Source organism: Sphaerodactylus townsendi, linkage group LG01, assembly GCF_021028975.2.
Source record: "Sphaerodactylus townsendi isolate TG3544 linkage group LG01, MPM_Stown_v2.3, whole genome shotgun sequence".
Classification (NCBI taxonomy): Eukaryota; Metazoa; Chordata; class Lepidosauria; order Squamata; family Sphaerodactylidae; genus Sphaerodactylus; species Sphaerodactylus townsendi.
The window spans coordinates 90,832,790-90,856,937 of record NC_059425.1 but is presented as its reverse complement, the minus strand read 5'-3'; the positions used below and the strand labels follow the sequence as shown (position 1 = coordinate 90,856,937).

At 40.0% G+C, this 24,148-nt stretch overlaps 1 protein-coding gene across 1 annotated transcript in view; it reads right to left on the bottom strand.

Moving 5' to 3' along the window:
- The window catches only part of RPS6KA2 (ribosomal protein S6 kinase A2), a 127,465-nt gene that overhangs the window by 58,250 nt on the left and 45,067 nt on the right, over positions 1-24,148 (bottom strand). Inside the window, exons 3-4 of the mRNA XM_048487509.1 lie at positions 19,027-19,108; positions 5,830-5,910 (exon numbers count right to left, since the gene is read on the bottom strand). Of these exons, the coding sequence (XP_048343466.1) occupies positions 5,830-5,910; positions 19,027-19,108 (163 nt within the window). The remainder of the gene's footprint in view (positions 1-5,829; positions 5,911-19,026; positions 19,109-24,148) is intronic.

Here is a 24,148-nt window from a genome sequence, read left to right as displayed (position 1 = left end):
CCTAACAAACATCTTGGCAAAGCTTATGGCAAAAATGTAATTTAAAAATAGCAAGGAAGAAGCTATAATGTGTAGTTAAACTCTCACTTTGCTGAAAAGAAGTAAAGTTTTGTTCTGTCAGGACAATGTCACTACATTCTCCCAGCAGTTTCATGCAGATGTTAAACAGCATGAAGGACAGGGGCTTAACAGCACTAGTTGTCAGGGAATCAAAATAAAGAGGTGTGCATCTTGTGCACAGATCATGGAGATCTAAATGACAGCACCTGTCATCCAGGGTCAGTTGGCAAAAGCCTGATGCAACTGAACCAAACCAGTCTGATCCGGTGCTGTGACCTTCTCAGTGATTGGGCAGTGTTTGTATATTAGTGGAGCACTATCAGTGCACATTATCTGTTAGGGATTCTTGTTCACTGCGAAGCATGCTGCCGGTTTGTTCCTTGATATTCACTGTATATAGCTTGCACCTGAAAGTAAAATTCCTTCTTTGAAGTGAAGCTACTGTGTGGAGTGGAGTTATTTGTCTGCTGTGCCAAACCGTCTTCAAACTTTGCACTTATCTTTCTCTGTGCACACACCTATCCGGGCTGGGATAAACCGCTCTGCTCCTGTCAGGTTATGGGCTCCAGAGTTTGCCGTTAATAACGGGAGTAAGGTAGTGCTGAGGAGTGTTGTTGGCGTGAAGCGCACGAGCTGTGTGTGTGGAACAGGAGGCAGTCATGGCATTTACAGCTACCAGTTTGCCTTTTGAGAGGCTGGGACGGGACCGAACTACATGCCCGTGGAGCTGTAAGAATGAAGAGTTATCTTATCCAGAGATGACCTGTGGGGCATTGTTGAGGGGTACCCCCCGCCGCCGGAGTCGCAGCAGAATGGAGGGCTGATGAAAGAGCAAGAGCTACTATCATCCTGGCAGTGGCTGATTCTCAGCTGGTAGCTGTATGTGCAGAACGCCGTAAGAATTGCCCATGACGTCTGGGAGGGTGTTAAAAGAAGCTGGTACCAGCCCGGGGGGCAGTGGGTTCCAAGGTTCTACTCACGCCGTAAGCTGTATAACCTGAAGCTGAAGTGCTGGTGAGTGTGTCTCAACTCGCTTTGCAGGCTAATGCAGACTCTTTTCGCTGAGCTAGAGAGCAGAGGCCTTGCATTCCAAGAAGCTCCATAAATCTTATCTCCTCAACTTTCGGTCCTTGGACAGTTCTTGGGAGCAGTTTGTTTTGAGCTTACAGAATGTGAAAGAAGACGAAGCATTACTTTTGATTTTGTTACTACCAGTCTGCTGGAGTAAGCAGAAACAGAAAGATTATCAGCGCGAATGCCGGCTTGGAAGAATGTGCTGGAAAGAGCAGTGCTCGGCCTGTCGGTATAACCGGAGAGGAAAAGCCGTGTCAGAGGCTAAGCATCTGTGAAATCCTTTGCTGTGCGTCGTTGCTTCGTTTATGGTCAGACAAACATCTAGCCCGTAATTGTGCAAGTTCTGGATCTAGCCAATTATGAGGCAACAGAAGGGGAAATACAAAAGAAGCCTTTTTTTGAGGAAGCAAGACATTGAGCTGAATCTGCTTTGCTGAAGTTCACGTGTGCTGAAGATTCTAAAGACGGTTTCCTGGCTTATTGACTCTGCTTTGTACTCGAGCACATCGTAAATTCCAGGTCCACTGCTGGAGGACGTGAAAGGAATCAACTGTTATTGCTCCACGTAAAGCCTTGCTGACGAGCAGTCCAGTGGAAGTTAGCCTACAAGGAACTGCGTTTGTGCCTTCTTTAGGCAAAGTCTCTGAAAAAATGTATTGTTGAGTGCAAAATCTGGATTTTTTGTGTTTGTTATCTGTAGCTAGCCTAACTTGCATGATGGTTATAAAAGTTAGTTTTGTTGATGACATGTGCTATGTGAAACTGAAATGGCATTGTCTGTACAAAGGGAAAGCTTGAGAATAAGGTTGTATAAAATGATTCCCAAGAATGCAGGCAGTATGAAGAACATGTTTTCTTTGGTCTATCTAACCGTCCTATGCATGACAATTGTGTCCATGCTTTACACAGAGTACTAGGGCATTCCAGTTCTTCTACTTTAAGGCAACTTGCTAAAGTTTGTGACGTGAAGGTAAAGCCATGCCGCAAGTACCTTGCTTGACTGTGCAGTGTGCGAGTAAAGCTAAAGTGAAAGCTCACCCCTCCACTGCAGTCCAGTCAAAGAAAAACAGAGAAACCATTTTCTCTTGTCCATGTCGGTAACCTAAACTGGCCCGTTTTCTCCAAACACAAGGTGAAGCCAAATATTTCCGTAGAATGGTGCTGGTGGATGATTTCGGCAAAGGTATACTTATACTGTGTTAGAAAGTTGAAGACAAAAAAGCTGAAGACTTTTGAGAAGTTTAAATGATGGGTGGCAATGGTTGAACGCAATTTTCCTATAAAATAGCCAGATTACAATTTGATAGGAAGGTGGCCCGAAAGGTTCCTGGGCAATGATTTTCAACATTGGGTGGCCTAAAAAGGCATAGTTCACAGGAAAACTAACCCTTTTTCTCCGTTTGAGAACGGGGTTTCTGAGCGTAAAATTTCCTATCTGCAAACCATGCGTGATTGTTTGTTGATGGATGCAAACTTTTGCCTTTTCACTTTTAAGAGGTGAAGCTGTTAGCACAGCTACCTATCTCTATAAATAGATTGTGGAGTGTGACAATCAATCAAACAACCCCATTACTTGCTTTTCGGAAAAGCACCCTCCTACAAAAAAGCATTTGAGGATTTTGGAAGTTTTGCAAATGTTCTCGATTCCAAAGGAACAAAGAAGGAAGGGACAACCCAAATAACGCCGCTTTGAGGTTCATTGGCTACCAGCCAGAAACGAAAGCTTATAGATTTTTCTGTCTTTTGGCATTGTAGTGATATCCTAGAAGCGCTAATTTTGAGAACCATGCAGGTTGGGAGCAAATCCAAAGTGCTAATACTTTAAGAAGTGTTTTTTGCCCCTATTGTCTGATCAACGGATGCTGTTTCTAGCAGCAACCAGTCAACACCGGTTCCTCCTTCAGCCTAGCCAAGGAGTCAATGCTCGCTCACCTCCTCTACGTAAAACAGAAACTGTAGTGAAAGAGGAGAACGAGACTGAGTCAGAGCAGAATAAGTACTGGACATGCAAAGCCCAGATTGTTCCAAGAAGGTCTGAAAGACATACAATAAAAGGTGTTCCTCCTGATAGATATGCGGGTCTCACACAGACAAAGTTAGGAGTGTGTCAAACCTGGGACTGGAACCAAAGTCATACAATGAAATGTTAACCAGAGAGATCCTGAGGAGCAGCAAAATGGCAAGTAAGCAATGCAAAAAGGAATATGATTCCTTGGTTGAGCAAAATGTTTTGAGGAAGTAAGAAAGCCCTCAAGGTTGTAAAGTTGTGGGTTCTAGGTGGGTTTATAGAAGAAAAGGCCTTACCTGATGACGAGTGTTATTTTTAAAGCCATCGTGTCGTAGCACAAGGCTATAGTCAAACTCTACATGCAAGATTTTGAAGAAACCTTTTCTCCTACAGCTAAAAGCGGAAGTCTTTAAAGACTGTATCTTACCTTAGCAGTTAAGAAAGGTTTGAAGATTAATGCCATTAAGATTTTTTCAACTTAGCTTTCACCTTTTGAAAATGCTCCTTTAACTCAGGAGATTTATTTGCAACCAATACCTGGCTTTCAAACTAAGCAAAAGAACCAGGTGCTTCTTCTAGAAGAAGTCTTTGTATGGGCTTACGTCAATCCCAAGCCATAGCAAATTGGAATCAATGCTTAAATGATTGTTTTGTTAAATCTTGGTTTCAGAGAAAGGTGTTGCTGATCCATGTGTTTACACAAAAGGTTCAAATGACAACCAAATCATCTTATTGCTTGGTGTATGTTGATGATTCACATGTGTTGCAGCTAAAACTGATAGAGGGCAATTGATTCTGACTACACCGCCATGAGCTAAGCAAGCATTTCAAGGTGAAAGATCTAGGATATCCTAAAATGCATTATTTAGGTATTGAGAATAGCTCCACAATCCTAAAAGGTGAGGTCTTGTTTTGCTACAATCCTAAGAAAATAGGAGAGTTAGTAAAAAACATGTGGTCTAACTGGCAATTGCTAAAACATTTGATAACTCCTATGTCTGTAGATTTTCTCAAAACCGAATGTGACATTTTATTTGATAAACCTGACAATATCTTCTCGTTCTGTAATTTGGAAGTCTTTTGTTTTTAAGTAACTGGACAAGATTAGATATTGCTTACTGCAGTACGTGTGTTAAAGCAAGAAGAGTGTCAAAACCAACGTTACGTGATGACTGGCAAGGTGTCAAAAGAGTTGTCAGATATTTAAAAGGAACGCATGTAACAAAGGGTTGTTGATTTGTCCCACTTGATGACAGTAACATCTTATCAGCAGTAGCTGATGAAGCTCTTTAATGGAAAGAAGAGTGACAGGAAGTCGATGTTCAGAGGTTCTTAATTAAAATATGCAAACTCTGTCATTAGCTGGAAAGCTAGAAAACAGAACACAGTAGCGTTGTCAACTTCAGAAGCAGAGTTCTTGTTCGCTTCCTCTGGAAACTTGTTCCAGAGCTTTTGTGGACTCAACAATTATTATCTGATCCTCTGTGAATGCAGTGTATGAACAGCCTGTGAAAATCTTAGAAGATTCCCAAACAATGCATTCCATATGGCTACAACATGGAAAACGCTACGAAAGCTAGAGATAAATACATTGCAAAGTTAAATACCAAAACGTGAGAGAGTTAGTTCAGAAAGGTGACATCAGATTTGGAATATGTACCAACTAGGAACGTAATCTGTGCAAGTACTTTATCTTAACCAAAGCGAGGTACTCTCTGCACAGAGTACCTTAGAAACCTGTTACCCTGAACTTGGTATTGTAACTGTACCCAATGTGTTGCATGATGTGTCAATGTAACCAAAATGTAAAATGTATTAGTAAATAAATAATTCTGTACCCAAGATGAGAAGGGGTGTCAAGGGAATCCAAAATAAAAGCAGGTGTGCATCTTGTGCACAGATCATGGAGATCTAAATGACAGCAGCACCTGTCATCCAAGGGTCAGTTAGCAAAAGCCTGATGCAACTAGAACCAAACCAGTCTGATCCGGGTGCTGTGACCCTTCTCAGTGATTGGGCAGTGTTTGTATATTAGTGGAGCACTATCAGTGCACATTATCTGTTAGGGATTCTTGTTTACTGCGAAGCATGCTGCCGGTTTGTTCCTTGATATTCACTGTATATAGCTTGCACCTGAAAGTAAAATTCTTTCTTTGAAGTGAAGCTACTGTGTGGTGGAGTTATTTGTCTGCTGTGCCAAGCCGTCTTCAACTGCACTTATCAAGGTCAAGCAGCTATTCTCTAGTGCTGCCTTTTGGTATCAGTCAGACAGATAAGAATAGAACATTGAAGTGCCCCCATACTGGTCAGCTAGTCCTGAAGAAAAGAAGTTAATGGAATTGTGGCAAATGTAACAATAACCAGCATTGGAATAAGTATGCTAAATTTACCTACAGACAATGAATTTCAAAAGCAAGATAGTGTTCTGTTACATCCAGTTAAGCATGTGTATAATTTTACAGGAATTAGCTTTTAGAAATTAACAGAGGGGTTTATATAACAACTAAAGCACAATAAAAGAAAATATGTCGAACCCCATGCTTAGGCCTTGTTTATTATGTTTGGGAAGCATATGAATGGTATATTTGACTCATATTTTCATTGAAGCATTGTACTTTCATCATTGCAATCTCCTCTGTTAATTGTAATTTAGAATTTTCATGAATTAACTTTTAAAAACATCTTACCATAATGAAGTTTTACAATGAAAGGGTGATTCACTTCTGCCAAGATATCTCTTTCCATTTTTGATCGTACACGATCTCGAACTATAAAAGACAGAATGAAACATCAGAACATTCTAAGCTTGTTGCATTGTCAGATCTGCTGCTGTAATTGCTGCATAGCTCTGCACAACCCCTACAAGTGTACATAGCTAGGATTTTGTTTACTGCTTTCATAGCAGCAACTCCCTCTGCTGAAGAGACAAACCACTTTCAACACTGAACAATGAGCAGAAATGGTGTTTTTTGCTAGGTGTACTTGCAGCCCAATCCTGATTGGGGGGGAGCATTGGCGATTGGAGCTGGTGCACAGACATACTGGTACATCTGCCCATTTTGTTGGCATAAGTGGTACTTATGCTAGCAGGGAGGGCAAATAGGGAGGCAGGCTCTGTGGAACTCCACAACACCCAATCTGGAAAAGCCTGTGCTCCACAGAGCTGTGTTGACCTAAATGTGGCCACCAGTGCAGCTGAGGGCAGGCTAGGGGCATTCCTGGATGTGGAGCCAACCTGTTGACTTCCACCAGGTTTTTGAGCTGGGAATGCCCACTGGCACAGGCCTCAGACTTATATCCCCTTTTGGGGTTTTGCTTTATGGAGGGTTTTCAGTCGGCCAGGAGTTTACTGGTTTTTGTTGCCTCCCCATGCTGCCTGGAATCCCTCTGGAAGCAGAACAAAGATGCAGGAGTGACACTGTCCCTGGTCACTTGAGCCTTCTGGATTCTCTTAGAGAAGCAGTGGAAGTAAAATGGTTAAAATTCTTTTTCACACATATTTGGTACATCACTGTTGTTGGTGGGGGAGCACAACAGAGATACTGCAAATGACAACAATTTGAAGTTTTATTGGGGAGACAGGGAACATAGCTGAGAATTTCTAGCTAAGTTAGCTGGAAGTGAGAATGCAGCCATGGGACACAAGTTTCTCTTTGTGGAACTGCTGCTTAATTTTAGGAATCTGCTTGTTGCCACCATACTATGCCTACATAATTGTAAATAAAGGAAATATTTCAGGCCCCTTCCACACACGGAAAATTAATGCGTTTTCAAACCACTTTCACAACTGTTTGCAAGTGGATTTTGCCATTCCGCACAGCTTCAAAGAGCACTGAAAGCAGTTTGAAAGTGCATTATTCTGCATGTGCGGAATGAGCCATAGAGATATCATAAGCTTCCAGGGCAGAGTTACCACCTATAGGTTGGGTAATTTCTAGAAATTTGATGGTAGAACCTAGAGCAGATGGAGTTTGGAGAAGGGAGGAACCTCATCAGGGAGGGTAGATTTGGAGGAATCTACCCTCCAAAGCTGCCATTTTATAAGAACTGATCTCTTTGGTGACTAGTTGTAAATCCAGGAGATCTCCAGGTTTCACTTGGAGATTGGCAGCTCAGTAACAGTACTATTTCAGACCAAGGAAACTGAAACATGCAGCACTACCCTGAGAACAGGGATTCCCAACTTTTTTGAACACATTTGGAATGCTGCCACAGCACAGTGGCTGCATAGGGTTGCTAATTTCCAGGTCATAGTTGGAGATTTCCTGGGATTACAACTGACCTCCAGGCAACAGACGTCACTTCACCTGAATAAAATGACAGCTTTGGATGGTAGACTCTATGGCATGAATCCTATTGAAGTCCTTCCTCTCCAAACCCCACCCTCCTCAGACCTCCCTTCCCCCCAGCACATCTCCAAGTATTGCTTAACCCAGAACAGGCAATCCTATGATATAGAAACAAAATGTGTGCCACAGGAGGTGAAGTCAGTCACAAAATGATTGTCATAACTTAACTTCAGAAACAGTGCAGATCTTTGGGCTATGATGGCTGCATAGCCTATCAAATCTCCAATAATCAATCAGAAGTCTAACTGGGCAAGAGGACTACCTGGCCCTGCCCACTTCCTAAAAACAGTTGGTGGGCACCAGAAAAGGTATTGGTGGCCACCATTGCACCCACAGTCACCATATTGGAACCCTGTTCCTAGAATTTCCAACCAGTCAAAGTAGTAGGAAGCACATAAAAATGAGCTGGATACCATGGAAGATTATTACACACAACAGTTCTTGGATTGGGGAAGTGCTACAATTGCTCCATGATGTCTACTTGCGATGAAGTTAAAGTGATTTTTCTGTGTGCAATACTTCTGATACAAATTGAAAACCAAATTAAATGTATTAATGCAAACCATTTATTGAACATTCCATTGCTCCATATGAACACTGTTATTTCGTTTTAGTATTATTTGGATGTACTATGCGTTGTTACGTCATTGCTCCACAGCTAGCAATAGCAGAATTGCATTAAGTACATTTTTCTTTCCATTTAGACATTGCTGGATCCAACCCAACATATAATCACAATAGCAGGCACCAGCCAGAGATCAGTCCTAAATACATTTTGATAAGTTTGTTGATATAATGTTACTGGTAAGGACAACTCACTAAACACCACTTCCCGGATACAGTTTTAATAAAAAAAACCCCAACATTTGTGAGTTCCAAATTAAAACAGTCAGTAAAGGAGAAAAGTCAGAGACTAAGGCAGAGGAGTCTGATCTCATTTTATGTAATTACTGTATGTCAGAAGCATAACTGTAATGATTAATATGGATCAAATGAACAGAGATAAAAAAGAACTATAATTAGGGAATGTCTGTTGGGTTCAAACTAATTTTAAGAAATCACACAAGACACATGCCCAACTTTATGTCAAACTAATTTGCAAGATCCTAATAATTAGACTATATAATTTGACCACAAAATATTTTTTAATTTGACTTTCATAGTTATTCTCAGTTTTAATGGGGTGGATGTGCTTGGTGCGGGGATATCAGCTTCTCAACATCAGATGCAAGGCACTAAGAAGAGATCTTAGATCCCTACATTCAGTAATTTTTGGTTTGTTCCACTGCTTGAAAAGAAGCTGGGTGTGCAGCTGGCGGAGCAGGCTCCACACAGCTGTGCAGCCCCCAAACTCTTCCTTACCTCCTCTTGGCTTCCGTCACTCTGTGGAGGCCAGGGGACATGCCCCCATGGCCAGAGTGACGACTACAGGAATGGAAGCCAGGAGGTGTGTCCCCTGGCCTCCACAGAGCAATGGAAGCCAGGAGGAGGTAAGGAGACATTTGGGGCGGGCACGGGGAAAACACCGTCTTCCATCTACTGCCTTTCTCTCAGCAGTGGGTGGAAGATGCTGCTTTCAAAAGCAGCATTTTCGCGCCGCTTGAGTGGGGCGAGCATGGCGCTGCTGCAGGGATTGTGTTTTTACCATCCCCAGGGTGCTGTTTTCTGCCCATGCAGATACAGCCATAGTGACTAATAATACAGAAAGTCCTGAACTGGTAACTGAACTGTAGATGTCTCCAAGATGTGGGCAGTTGTTAGTAAAGGGATCCTTCCCCGGGAGCCAAAGAAATTAGCTCCTCCTTCCCCCACAAGTATACTGCTAGGCTTCTCATGTACTTTTGTATGCACAACCAGGGAAATTATGACTAACCCAATGCTGAATAGCTTTGTCATATAATTTTTTTGATAATTTTAATAGATAGAAATAAACAGAACAGAAAAGTGAAAATGAAATCAAAATGGCAGCTACAATTTTTTTCTAAAGATTAAAGAGAAAAATAAAAATTGTACATGTAATATTCTTTCAAAACCAATAAACAATTACTACTAATGACTATTATTGACAATAAGAAATGACAATGACCATGAAACTATGGTTATCATAATAACCTAATAAAACTCATATAACCTAATGTGGAGATGGGCCAGAATGTGTATAAATTTGTATTTAATCAAGAAACATGGAAGTCACAGAACCACAGATTTGATGAATCAAAATGGGTTCTCTGTATAGTGACCAGCAAGCCTGCTTGTTTGTAACAGGTCAAAAGGCATTTTACAAGCTTGTCAGTGACTATGCAGGCCAGTACAGATAACATCTTTGGGATCTTGTAACTACAGGTTACTACGTGACAGAAGACATATGCATTTTATAACTTTGGTTTTTGGGTTAGAAATAGAAGTTAAATTACAAAGTGTTTTTTTCTATATAGTTGAATGAACACAGAAATGATAATGAGAGATTCACATGTATTAGTATTTCACTATAATCTCCTATTGTCTTAGAATCGAAGGTATAATTGTGTTAGAATCAGTGTATGTAAAATCTGTTAGAATTATGTTTTAACATTTCATGCTGGGAGAAGGAAGTTTTATGAGCCTAAGGAATCCTGCATTGCCTAAGGACATCTCTCTCTCTCTGGGGAGAAACTTAGCAAAACGGGTTTTTCTTGGAGACAGCAAGCTAGCTTTATGGCTGTGCTTTGCATACGCGATAGAAAGGGTACCATAAGCCAACAATGCAAGCAGCTGTTGTGATCGAGAATAGGAGGCTGCTCTTCATGTGACCAGGAGACAGATTCTATCCAATGAGAAAGATTGAACATACATGCTTCAGTAGTAACGTGGAAAGGGGTATGGATCATGTAATACGTGAAACTTAAAAGGAGGATGGATTGTGTGACGCCTGTATTCCCTGGGCATCTACTCAAAAAAATAAAGGTTCTTCCCTCTTCTACTGAGGCGTGTATCTCTTTTGAGAGCCACCCGGGAGGGGGGGTGTAACCTTCTGTAACATTCTAAATTCTGTGTCTATAAAAATGGGTCCTTTGTATGAAGTGTGGGTGCCTCTTACCCTTAAGGGGACACCCTGGTCAGATACTTATGCTGTCCAGTAAACTTATCTTTTGTTTCAAACTTCTAGCTTCTTGGGAGTTTTTTCTAGCACTTAGTCTTAAACTAATTCTGCTGTGTAGGATCAGAGACGCGGTCCTGGCCCCAAAGTTTTGGCGACCACGAAGGGACCCTTCTTGTGAATAGAAGGGACCTAGGAAGAACTTAAAAATAACTCTTTTTGTGAACTGAAGGAACTCTTTTGTGAATTGTAAGTGGCAAGATTTTTTTAAGGAAGGGAAAGCTTGCTCTGTATTGTCAGTCAAGCCTCCTTTCAGTAATTGGGACCATCAAAAAGGGCTGGGTGAAGGTAAAGCAATTTTTAGTGCGCGCATGGGCCTTTTTGCCTGTGAAGGATTGCTTCAACCACCTCACAGCCCATGGAAAGACCGAGTAAACTTTCTGGTAAAAGGTAAACACTGAAAGGTTGGAGTATGGTTGTGTTAAAGGTAAAAGGTTTTGGGAGGAAAACTCAAAATCTTGGGAGTTAGCTGGACTAACTGAAAGAAATCCTGGGTAGCCAGATCGCAGGAAGAAAAATATTTTCCAAGGATGCTTGAGAAAAGTAAATGGTCACGAGGACCATGGGTAACCAGCCAGTGAAGCCAGAGGGGCTTACTCCATTGCAATGTGTATGAAAATACAGGAAAGACTTGGGATTTTCTTCTCTGAAAAAGAAAACACTTTCCTAAACTGTATAAAAAAAAACTTCTGGCCGCTTTATGTCTCTGGAAGGGGGGATTCATTGTAGCCCTTCCTGAAGGGTCTCTTTGATCGCAATGTAATTCTTAAAATGAATGCTTTTTGTCGACAGGCATGTAAGTATACAGAACAGAATTATCTGGCATGTTTTTATGCATTAATAATTAACTCTGCCTATGTGGAAAAATGTAAGATCATCACTCTTAATGGTAAAAGCAGCATTGTAACTCAGAATTTGACCCTCATGTGTGCTCCAGATGCCGGGAAAGATTGAGGGAAGAGAGAGGTTGGGAGGGAAGGGAAAGGGTGTCCAACTCCCCAATGTTATTATCCCAAACATTTCTCGCTTCTTTGCCTAAGTCTGACTCTGTGATAGTAGTGACATCAGTGATTTCTCCTACTGTCTCTTGCCAGGTAACTGAAACGTGGTGGAGGAAATGAAAGCTCCAACAGCTTTGGAGGTGGAGAGCCTAGAATTGCCTTGGAAGAAGGTAACAAAAGCAAAACCATATCTAGAAGTGTGTTGCCCTGAAGAAGGAATTCTTAGGGAAAAATGAATGTCAGGGAGAGACATAGAAGTGAAGTGGAGTTGTATCAAGCTTCTCATGCCAAGAAGTGATACCTCTATATTGAAACTCCTGACTGTGATTTCTTTCCCGATAGCAGCAGCTTTGAGGAAAAGAGTGTGAGTAAGGCTGGCTATGCTGTTGTGAGGCTTTGTCAAAAAACTGTTGTGCTAACTGTTGGAAGCAAGTGCCCTGTCAGTTAAGCAGAGATTTCAGGCTCAAAAAAGCTGAGCGGAAGGTTTTAAGCAGAGACATTTGGAATTGGCTGAAGGTCAGCAAGGGTAAGGAAGGTTTCACAGAAAGCAAATATGTTTTTTCCTATGATGTTGCCTGTGTGGAGGACACATGTGGAACGCAACAGTGCTGTGATGTACCGAGGATCGTGGAAAGCTGAGGGAAAGAAGATTCTTCTCCTCCTGGAAGCAGAATGGGAAGCCCAAAAGGAGAGATCCAGTGCAAAGTGCACCAGGGAAGGTAACTTCACCAGAGGTAAGAAGAGATTTCTTGACAGATTCTGCAGCGGAAGCAGCAACGAGTGTCTTACCTAATGTGACTACCAATTGCTGTGGAACAGAGACTTTAGCAATCATGTGGATTGAGAAAAGTCCTGGAATACGGCAAGTGGAATGGACTGAGAAGCAGCAGAAGAGACTTGTCAGCAAAATTTGCCAGGAGGCAAATCGGAAAGGGACAGAAGTTCTTCTGGCAGCTTCTGCCTTGTGCAGCTCAAACTTCTCAAGAACTCTGGGTTTTAAAGTCCTTTTTTGAACTGGCCAGTGCAAGGTCTAGAGTCTCAAGTGGAGGAAAAAAATTCAGATTCTGAGAGTAGGAATGTGTGTGTAAACAAAAATCAGTGTTTGTCAGAACAAGTGCTGTTATTGCTGTGTTTTGGTTGTTCTCTCTCTTTCAGGTATGTGCAGAAAAATCTACCTCAAGAAGTGGACATCAGAACCACTCCAGGTTTTGCTAACTACAACTGCAGCGTTAAAACTGGAAAAAGTCAAGAAGTGGATTCATCTCTCCAGATGCAAGGTTGCCTGTGTGTCAGCAACTGAAGAAGACAGCGTAAGAAGATCAAGTAACAGAGACTGTCTCAAAGTGGACTGTAAAACCACTGAGAGATGTGTGTTTCTGGTTCAAACAGAACTCTGATTTTAGTGTGCTAGTTTCCAAGTGTGTTGCAAAAATCATGACAATTTATGTTGTTCAAATCATTTTCTGTTGTGGAATTTAGAGAGATTTTAGTACCACATTCTGTGGAGATAAATTATGAATTAAGCATGTTCAAACTTTGCTTGACCAATGTGAAAATGATTCAGTATTGCATTATAAACACCTACAATCTGTAGTAGAACTGTTTTTGTGCAAGGATGGATTAATGATACATTTGAGTGTAAGTGCTAGGAAAAGCATCCAGAAAACTCCTATATAGTTATGGCCCTTACATGGCTACTAATGTTACAAGGTTAACAAGGTTTAAAGGTTAACAAGTTACATGGGCTATATGTGGATAAGTTTTGGAAAAGGGAAAAGTATAATCAAAGCCATTATACAAATTCAAAGGTTTCTGGGAATTTCACTATTGGACATGTGTTGTATTCTATAATATGACAAATGTTGCTTGGTTAAAGCATGTTTTTGTAATAGGATGATTACTGATTTGTGTGGAAATCATAATTGTTGTGTGATTTATCTATTGCCTATATGTATGACTAGTTTTAAAGGAATTTTGTTCTGGGACAACATCTGTTCTCAAGGTAAAGCAATTTCTATTGTAAACAACTAGTAAAGGAGAACTTACCTGGCTACACATTCTTCTTTATAATTAATGGCAATGTGAATACTGATTGTAATTCAAATTACCATTTATTAGGGGGGAATTGTGGAGATGGGCCAGAATGTGTATAAATTTGTATTTAATCAAGAAACATGGAAGTCACAGAACCACAGATTTGATGAATCAAAATGGGTTCTCTTCTGTATGAAAGTGACCAGCAAGCCTGCTTTGTTTGTAACAGGTCAAAAGGCATTTTACAAGCTTGTCAGTGACTATGCAGGCCAGTACAGATAACATCTTTGGGATCTTGTAACTACAGGTTACTACGTGACAGAAGACATATGCATTTTATAACTTTGGTTTTTGGGTTAGAAATAGAATGTGATTAGTTAAATTACAAAGTGTTTTTCTATATAGTTGAATGAACACAGAAATGATAATGAGAGATTCACATGTATTAGTATTTCACTATAATTCTATTGTCTTAGAATCGAAGGTATAATTGTGTTAGAATCAGTGTATGTAAAATCTGTTAGAATTATGTTTTAACATTTCATGCTGGGAAAAGTAAGTTTTATGAGCCTAAGGAATCCTGAATTGCCTAAGGACATCTCTCTCTCTGGGAGAAACTTAGCAAAACGGGTTTTTCTTGTAGACAGAGGCTAGCTTTATGGTTGTGCTTTGCATACGCATAGAGGGCCATAAGCTAACAGCAAGCAGCGTTTGACGTAGAATAGAGGCTGTCTTCATGTGACCAGGAGACAGATTCTATCCAATGAGAAAATTGAACATACATGCTTGTAGTACGTGAAAGGGGTATGGATCATAATACGTAAAACTTAAGGGGATGGATTGTGTGACGTCTGTATTCCTGCATCTATAAAAAATAAGGTTCTTCCTCTACTGGGCGTGTCTCTTTTGAGAGCCACCCGGGAGGGGTAACCTTCTGTAACGTTCTAAATTCTGTGTCTATAAAAATGGGTCCTTTGTATGAAGTGTGGGTGCCTCTTACCCTTAAGGGGACACCCTGGTCAGATACTTATGCTGTCCAGTAAACTTATCTTTTGTTTCAAACTGCTTCTTGGGTGTTTTTCTAACTTAGTCTTAAACTAATTCTGCTGTGTAGGACCAGAGACGCGGTCCTGGCCCCACACTAATTACATTCCAAATAAAACATCTGATTGACCTGGCAATAATTTACATTATAGCATTGTACATGCTATAATATAAATTCAAATACTCTAAAATAGGTTAAAAAAACCACTAACGCATGGTTACTGTTATAAATTTCTAGAAATTTTCTCACATAAAAATTGAGTTGGCATATTATTATCTTCTTTCATGATGTGATTAAATGTTTATCTACTTCTGTTTAAAACCCTTTTCAATGTAATATATCATGAATATTATTGATAATTTATATACATCATTTCAGTTATATCCTTCATAATTCACTTTTTAATAATATAATTAATACACTTTTCACTGATCTTGAAATTCTTTGATTAGTTGCTTATTCACAAAGTTCCCTAATTTTGCCGTAACTGGCTGTTGTGCATTTTCAGACTGTTTGGCTCTTATCTTGTCGTTTTATCTCCTAACCTGAATCTATGACTGACATCTTGAAAAGCATATCACAGTGTGTCATAACTGCATATTCCAACAGTTTATTTTCCCAATTCTCTTAGCTTGGACATTAATCTGTTTTCCATTCTGTTGCAAATACTACTCTGGTCATCACTATCATTTTTTGAAAAAGTTCTTTTGAGATTTTTTGAATATTTTTGGCAATATACCTAGTAACATAGCTGTGCCATCCATAACAAATTTGATTTTTGATTTTTTCTGAAATTCTGCATGAATTTCATTCCAGATTTTAACAGCTTTTCTGCATGTCCACCCCATACGGTAAAAAGAACCAACATTTCCTTTAGTCATTCTTGTTCATCTTCTTGATATCATTTGGAATAATGAACCACCAATAAAACAATTTTCTCTTTAATGTTTGGCTGGCTGTAAATTTCCCACTGTTGAAAAGATATCTCTTCCTCAAAGTTTTGCATCCATATGACCATGGATGTTTTCCTTGTTCTGTTTCTGTATCAAGTTGAAGTAACAGTTTCTGAATTTGTACTAGTTAATGTTCTTTATGTTGCATGATCACCTTTTCAAATTCTGTTTCGAGCTTGCTTTCTCTCACTGATCTTAATGAAATCAGGAACCCACAGTCACCTACTGAGCAGGTCTGCCAGGATCCATCTGCCAAAACAGGTGCTTCTCTTCAGAAGAGGAGAGAGAAGAACATAAATATTCCCTCTCATCAATGTTCAAATGCCTCACAATGAGATACGTCTGTGAGCATTTAAAAAGTGCGGCTGATTTCAGACCCCATGACCCCAGAAGTCTGGCTTTGATGTATAATGTAAAGTTAGATGGGGATCTAGTGTTGTTCAGTGGTTAGAGTGACAGACTGGAACCTGGGAGCAGAAGAACGTGTCATCAAGTCACAACTGACTCACGGCTGCCTCAATCCCAGCACATTCCAGACAAGAAGGGAGCAAAGGTATGTTGTGGGCAACTGCATTCTAAAGAGTTTTCCCAGACATAGAGTCCCCATGGTTGACAGAGAGTTTGAACAGAATTCTAAGAGACAAATAAAACTATTTTTAAGCTGTATTTTCAAAAAGCTTCTCAAGTGCCAAATATTTTGGCCATCTTATTATACAAAATTATTTGCTCCTTCATACAGTGGTCTTCCATTGCCTGCCTTCATGTAGCTCCCCCAGACTTCATTGGTTGTGTGAAGATGGATAATAGGTCTAAAACTGTATTTGATATTAAAGAATTTATATGACCAGATTTATATGACCAGAAATTCAGGAGGATTTTCTCTATAGGTCAACTGGTCATGCAGGCAAGAAAAGATTATATCACTAAGAAAGATCTTGTCACTAAGAGCTAAGACGTGACAAAAGAACATATCTTATAGTCCTGTTTGGCAAAACAAGCTATATGCGACGTGTTATGTGAAATAAACACAGAAATGAAAAGATCAAAGGTTTAGAAGAGAGAGGAATCTGATCAGATAATTGAAAATGTGTTTTTCTATATTGTAATGAACACTGAAATGATAATGAGATAAATCTATATGTATTCTACTAGAATTACGTATTATATTTGATTAAATCATTTTTAACCTTTTAAAGTGAATAAGTTGTATGTGAAATCCTTAAAGATGTATTTCTCTATGGGAAAACCCACCCTTAGGAATGTTGAGAACTGGTTATCTTGATTGAAAACCAGAAATCATATGGGCAGAGAAAGAAGGGGACATGCAGCTTTTGTATAACAAGAAATAGTCAGACAAGCTAATTTGATTTTAATGCTAAGGAAGAAAGCATATGTGGGAGAAATATGATTACATGGGTTATGTATGCTGGTATGATTAAGAATTATGACGTATGTATTCTTTGTATCTATAAAAAGAGGAAGTCTTTGTCTGGTGGGTGTTACTCTCATAGAGAGGCGCCCTGTGTTCTGAACAGTAAAAACAAATCTTTCTGTTTAAAGCCTGATTCTTTGGTATTATTTCCTTACCAATCTTTCTAAACGTAACTGTGCAGGGCCAGATACGGGGTCTGGCCTGACAGTTGTCTTCCATCCAACTACTAACAATGGTTGACCCTGCTTACCTCCCAGGCTCTGACTAGCTAGGCTATCCAGGTTACTGGATCTGGGAGATCAAATCCCACTCTGCCATGGAAGCCTACTGGGTAACTTTGGACCAGTCACATATACTCAGACTAACCTGTATCACAGGGTTGTTGTTAGGATAAAATGGAGGAGTGGAGAATGATGCAAAGTACTTCAGGTTCCCATTGGGGAGAAAAAAAGATATAAATGAAGTAAATAAATAAACAAAATATATATTGACTGTTTTTTCTAAATCCCCTGGTCTCCCCATGAACTCACTTGTCTACTGAGAGATCCTCTCATCAGGTATTGCTAGCAATTCCTTCCCATCACCAAATTGGATAAGTGTTTGCATGAACAGGATTCGTCTATGGCTCAACCCATATTTGGAGTCACCTCACTACAGAAAGAAAGTCATTTCTTAGAAAGATTTCCTTTTTAAACAGGCTGTTGATCTTCCAAGTAGATAGGAAGGTATTTTGGGGATTGAAACTGTATACTTTTTTATTCTTGATTTTTATTATTCATGATTGACTTACTTGTATAGTGAATAATTAAACTGAATGTAATTCTCATTACTGATTAAATTTATTATTTTACACTACAGGTGAGCTGCCCTGAACAAAAGGAGCAGATACACAGGGATAACCTTAGAGATTCTGGGGCCCTCAATACACCCATTTTCGCTGAAATGCCATGCTCTCCATCATGTCAAGTTCTGCCCTCCAGAACTGCAATAAGCAAACTTTGTTTATCAAAGTTGGCATGCTTCTGTAGATTATGGAGGATACAGTTAATTAATTAAGCACAATAAGGGGCATAAAGGAATCAAACATTGAAGCTATCCTCAACTGGAAATGCACCAATTAACATATCAAAAAAAGGAGTGTTATTTGTTCACGTTGTAAGGGTTACAAATGGTGTTTTCTAAGATGGGTTTTTGTTCTATTCATATAAGAAGTTGTGATAATCAATGGGAAGGGCTTTGAGTATGACTGTTGAAACCAGCTAGTGATATCTAAGTTAGCTTAAACTCTTGAACCCCGCCTGTAAAAGCGGCTGCGTAAGTAGGATTTTATTTTACCTACTCCTCCTCTACATGAATAAGGAGCATCAATAATGAACATATATGTACAGATGGGAGGTGGGAACATATTAAAGAGTGTTCATGAAGAAGGCAATCAGAAAGTCTGTACCTCTCAAGCACCTTTTAAGCCAATAAGGGAAGAGAGTGGGAATAAACGGTTGGGCAAAGGGTATAAAGTGAGATAAATACGATTGCTACTTTGGAGATCTCCCAGCTCTATAGCTGGGTGAGGTTCCCCTTTATTTGCAAATAATGAACCAAAAAGGATCCTTCACTTCTGAATGATTTCATTGGAAAAGATGAATACCGCAACCTGGCTGCTAAGTAAGTATAAAAGGACAGCATAGACTATGCATGCTAAGTGTTCACATTTCCATTTCCTTTAGTCCTAGCTAATGAAGGCTACAATGGGTCGTCTGCTTTTATTCCTGGCCACATTTTTGATTCAGAAAAATATACAATTTAAAAAAAGTATAATATTTTGAGGAAAAATCTAATCCTTCATTTGATGTACAATTTCAAACACAACAAAGTTTTTTGCCTATTTATAATGGACTGAGTGGATCATATACTTTGAGTCCAATTTTATTGCTCACCTTTCAGAGTCGCTTTCTTGAGCACTTTCATTGCATACAGTTGCCCAGCATCTGATCCTTTGATTTTTCTCACAAGAAATACCTATAGAACAGAGAGATCAAAGAGCAATCAATTTATATACTTTTGAATTAAGGGTATTTGTAACATTTTTCATAATGAAAAGCAAGGATGCAGGAGTTCTACTTAAAGTTCAGGTAAATATGTATGTTTCCCCATTATCTTTATCCCCTTTGGCAGTCCCTGAACAGGGAAGACGTCATTCAAAACCCAAAGTATTCCCACAAAAGATACAACTTTAGCATAAACAATTTCTCCAACATACCAGTAAAAACCCATATCCTGTTACCATGGTCTACCATAGGATGCCTTAACCATTAATCAACCTAATCCAGATTACTATGCCAAGTAGTAAAACTCTAGATTACATACTAAATTCCAAATCTTGCTAATTAGGAAAAAATATACTGTCCTGATTCTAAATGTGGCAGAAAGAACTGAGAATCCACTGAGCCCAAAAGAAAAAGTCACGAATTCATATATCTACCAGTACAGATAAGGTTAAAAGAAGGTGTTTCACCTATTCTGTCTGCACCGCCAGAACAATAACCCCCTTATTTCTGAAAGAAAAATTGACAGGATGGTCAAATGTGGTGCTATAGAACCACTTACAGAACCTACAGACTGGTGTATCCTGGAGCCAGTACCAAAAAAGGATGACATTATATGTCTATGTATACACTTGAAACAGCTGAATAAAGTTCTAAAAAGAGACAGATACATTTTACACACTCTGAAAAGTCGCAGATATTTTGCATGCTTCCACAGCTGGATGTTTCCAGTAGATTCTGGCAGATCTAGTTGGATCCAGAGAGCACTAAATTAACCATATTCCTTACTCCATTTGAGAGATTTTTTCCCACAGGTAACCTTTTGGAATATCTAGCACCTTACAGTTATTTCACAGCCTAATGATGGAACTGTTGCAACACCTGAGAAGTGCATTTGTGTTCTGGATGATATTCTGTACTGATGAAGAACAGTAAAAGACTAGACAAAGTCCTAGCAACCATAAAAACAGCAGGCTTAAAATTTAATGAAAACAAATGTCTCTTTTCCAGAAACAGCTTAGTGAACTGGGACACCATAGATGAGTGTGGGATTAAGTCCTGACCCAAAGAAGGTAGAGATCATTACAGGAATTGATTGCCTCCCCAAGATCCACGAAGAACTAGAAAAACTTGGGGTCAGCACCAGAAAAATTTGTACACTATGGCCCCTTCCGCACACGCAAAATAATGCATTTTCAAACCACTTTCACAACTGTTTGCAAATGGATTTTGCTATTCCGCACAGCTTCAAAGAGCACTGAAAGCAGTTTGAAAGTGCATTATTCTGCATGTGCGGAATGAGCCTATTTTGGCAGATTTTTTGCCACATGTGGTAGAGGCATCACATCCACTGAACAAATTGCTAAAAGGAGACCCCATTTGGCACTGAGACTCAAAACAAGTTGAAGGCTTCCAAAATACAAACCAACTTTTGGCAAAGGCACCAGTATCTGCATTTTATAATAAATGCCACATTGTCATTTTGTCTGATGCTAGCAGTTATGGATTAGGAGGGATACTACACCAGAAGCATGAAGGAGAATTGAAACATGTGGAATTTTTTTCAAGGACACTAACAGACCTGGAGATCTGTTATGCCCAAACGGAGGAGTGTTTGAAACCATTCGGGCATGTGAAATATTTTCATTGTATCTTTATGGCCTGGAGTCCTGCTAGCTATATACAGACCACAAACCTCTGATACCACAGATAATTTGCAAAGACTTAGATCAGATACCAATAAGTCATTAAAGGCTCCTTTGCTTGATGGGATGTAACCTCCAAGCAGAATACAGACCAAGTAAAATTCTTGCAATTGCAAACACATTGTCAAGACATCCACTGAAAACCAGAGTTTCTGAATCAGTTCAACTTGTACATGAAACTTAGATTTATTAAACCATATGACAAATCTCGAAACCAAACTGAGATTCAGTACTTCGAAGTGTGCAAGTTCTTATGACCTCTGACTCAGAGGACAGGAAGGCATTGAAGTTTATGAAAAATGAATGGCCATCATATTTCAGTTGCATATCAGCCATGCAAAAAATATTTAACAGTCATGTAGTCTCTGCCATTAATACAACACCAATCTTTCCAACCAATCTCCTAAAATTGCTTAAATTTAACTATACAGTCTGTTTTGTCTTAATTTAAGCAGGTAAGTGGCTTAAAGGAGTGAATAAAATCTCACAAAAAGTGGGACATGCCCTGATATTCTCTAATTGTGGAATTATTTCAAGCAAACAACATCAGAGGTAGATATTTATAATCCCAGAACATGGATAGAAAAACCAAATATGTCTGGCCCTAGATGGGAAACTTGCTAGAAATCTTGCTAGAAATCTTGCCTTGAGGTCAATGGTGGAAAAGATTGGGGTATAAACAGAGATGGGATCCAACCAGTTCTCACCACTTCTCTAGAAGTGGTTACTAATTTTTTTTGAGTGCCGAGAAGGGGTTACTAAAGCAACCTCCCTGCCCAATAGGGACTGGAGGTACGTGTGTGCAGCGGCGCCACTGTTTGAATCCCACCACCATCGGAACCTAGTATTAAAATTTTTGGATCCCACCACTGGGTATAAATAAGCAAATGAAACAAATCACCCTTGAAGTTATACCAGAGCTAATCATTATAAATAATAACAGACATATTTTAGAAACATTTGGTAATAGCAGTAATTCAAGTACTTCGCTTTTGGTTTTTCACAGTTAAACAACATGAAAGCAGTGAGAGGGGGAGTGCGGAGAAAAAGTGATCAGATAATCTAACTGACTGGGGCTTTTTCCACCAATCAAGTTACCAAAAGTTCCTATCAACTAGGATTTTTGCCACAGGCATTTCCGTGGACTGCATTTCTACTTTTGCTAATCAGTGCAACAAATGTTTTCTTGATTCCATAATATATAAACAAAAGAGTGTCCTCTTTGCTTGCTATTCTGCTCTCTGCTCTAGTACAGAGCCTGTCCACATGCTTTCCAAGGAGACATGCTCATGCACTGGCGTAATGCCCAGTGGGAAAGGTGGGCAGCTGGCCAGGGCATCACCTTGTGGGGGGCATCAAAATGCTGGGTTCGTTTTTGGGTATTTTAGTGGTTTTCCATTTTTGGCCTGCAGGGGGCGCAGTTTTGACGCTAGCGGCACCAAAATTTCAGCGTATCATCAGGAGACTGTCCTTATGCTACCCCCCAAGTTTGGTGAGGTTTGGTTTGGAGAGTCCAAAGTTATGGACTCCCAAAGGGGGTGCCCCTATCCCCCATTGTTTCCAATGGGAGCTAATAGGAGATGGGGGCTACAATTTTGAGGGTCCATAACTTTGGCCTCCCTGAACCAAACTGCACCAAACTTGGGGGGTATCATTAGGGCAGTCTCCTGATGAAGCCCTGAAAGTTTTGAGACTGTGCCTTCAGAAATGTGCCCCCCACAGCCTGCAACCCCCATTGATAGCAATGCAGAAAACTCAATACAGAACAAAGATTCTTGGGCAAATTTCTAGGATGTTCCTGCAGGGGGTGCATTTTTGGATGTATCGGCACCAAAATTTCAAGGTATCATCTGGAGATGATGGCACCCCCCAAGTTTGGTGCAGTTTGGTTCAGGGGGGCCAAAGTTATGGACCCTCAAAACTGTAGCCCCCATCTCCTATTAGCTCCCATTGGAAACAATGGGGGATGGGGCACCCCCTTTGGGAGTCCATAACTTTGGACTCCTTGAACCAAACCTCTCCAAACTTGGGGAGTAGCATAGGGACAGTCTCCTGATGATATGCTGAAAGTTTGGTGCTGATAGGTCTAAAACTGAACCCCCTGCAGGCACCAATGTCCTGGTGCAAAAAAAAGTTTTGGTCATGGTGGAGTGGCTGCCCATTGGGGGGGGGGGGGCATCCAACTCAGGTTTTGCCCAGGGCTACAGTTTGCCCAGGGCTGCCTCGTTACGCCCCTGTGCTCATGCCTTGAAAGAAGGAGGGAAAGAATTGGAGGGAGCAGGTTGAGGATGTAGGCAGAATCTACCAATCATAATAGGTAGGCAGAACTGAAACCAATTGAAACTGAAATCAACTGAAACTAAAACAAAAAAATAAAAAAGGTGAAGGAGGAAGTTTAGATTGATACCTAATTTTCTTAACTGTAAGGAGTCTCAAAGTAGCTTACAAATCCCTTCTCTTCCCCTCCCACCCAGCCCACATCTCTGGTATCTGAGTGTCTTCCATCATGGGACACCTTCCTGTTGGAGCAGCTTAGAGCTTTTATTTTGGCAGGTAAGTGCTGCCTCCTGGCTCAGCCTCTTTAAAATTGACAGCCTCAGCAGGAGACTTAATTTAAGAGTGTGGAAGGAGACTTGACAGGAGCTTGGGTACTGGAGCAGGCCTTCACTGACATGGAGCCATGAACTCATTAGAGAGCCTTGTGAATAAGAGAGCCACTTTCTGCTATAGTAGCCTGTTTATGAGTACCTATACTTTCACTTCTTATTGCAGATGTGTCAAATCTTTGTAAAATGACAATGTCCAGCTATTATTTCTAAAGAAAAAAAAGTATTGGTTTCATATTTTGCCTGCTATTGAACCCAAACTATAAGATTAAAATAAGCATCATCAGATTGAAAATGAACAATTCACAGGCTTGCAAGCTTCCAGGTAGAGATCTCTTGTTATTAAAATTGATCTCTAGGTAATTAAGATCACTTCTCAGGGAGAAAACAGCTGCTTTGGAGGATGCACTCTGTGGCATTTTGCCTCAACTTGCTGCCTTCCCCAAATCTTGCCTTATCCAGGCTCTACCTCTAAAATCTCCAGGTATTTCCCAACCCAGAGCTGACAACCCTAACAATTCACAAGGTATTTTTGATTCATTCTTCAGTTGGTGCTACTGAAAAGCAGAATGTATGCAGTTATAAATACAGGTGCACAAACAGAAAACTTTTATTAAGTAGGTTTCGTGTTCAATCTTTAAAACGGCCTAGGGGATCTTTAATATCAAATAAAGAGGATGACAGTCAACTTTAGCATTTAAT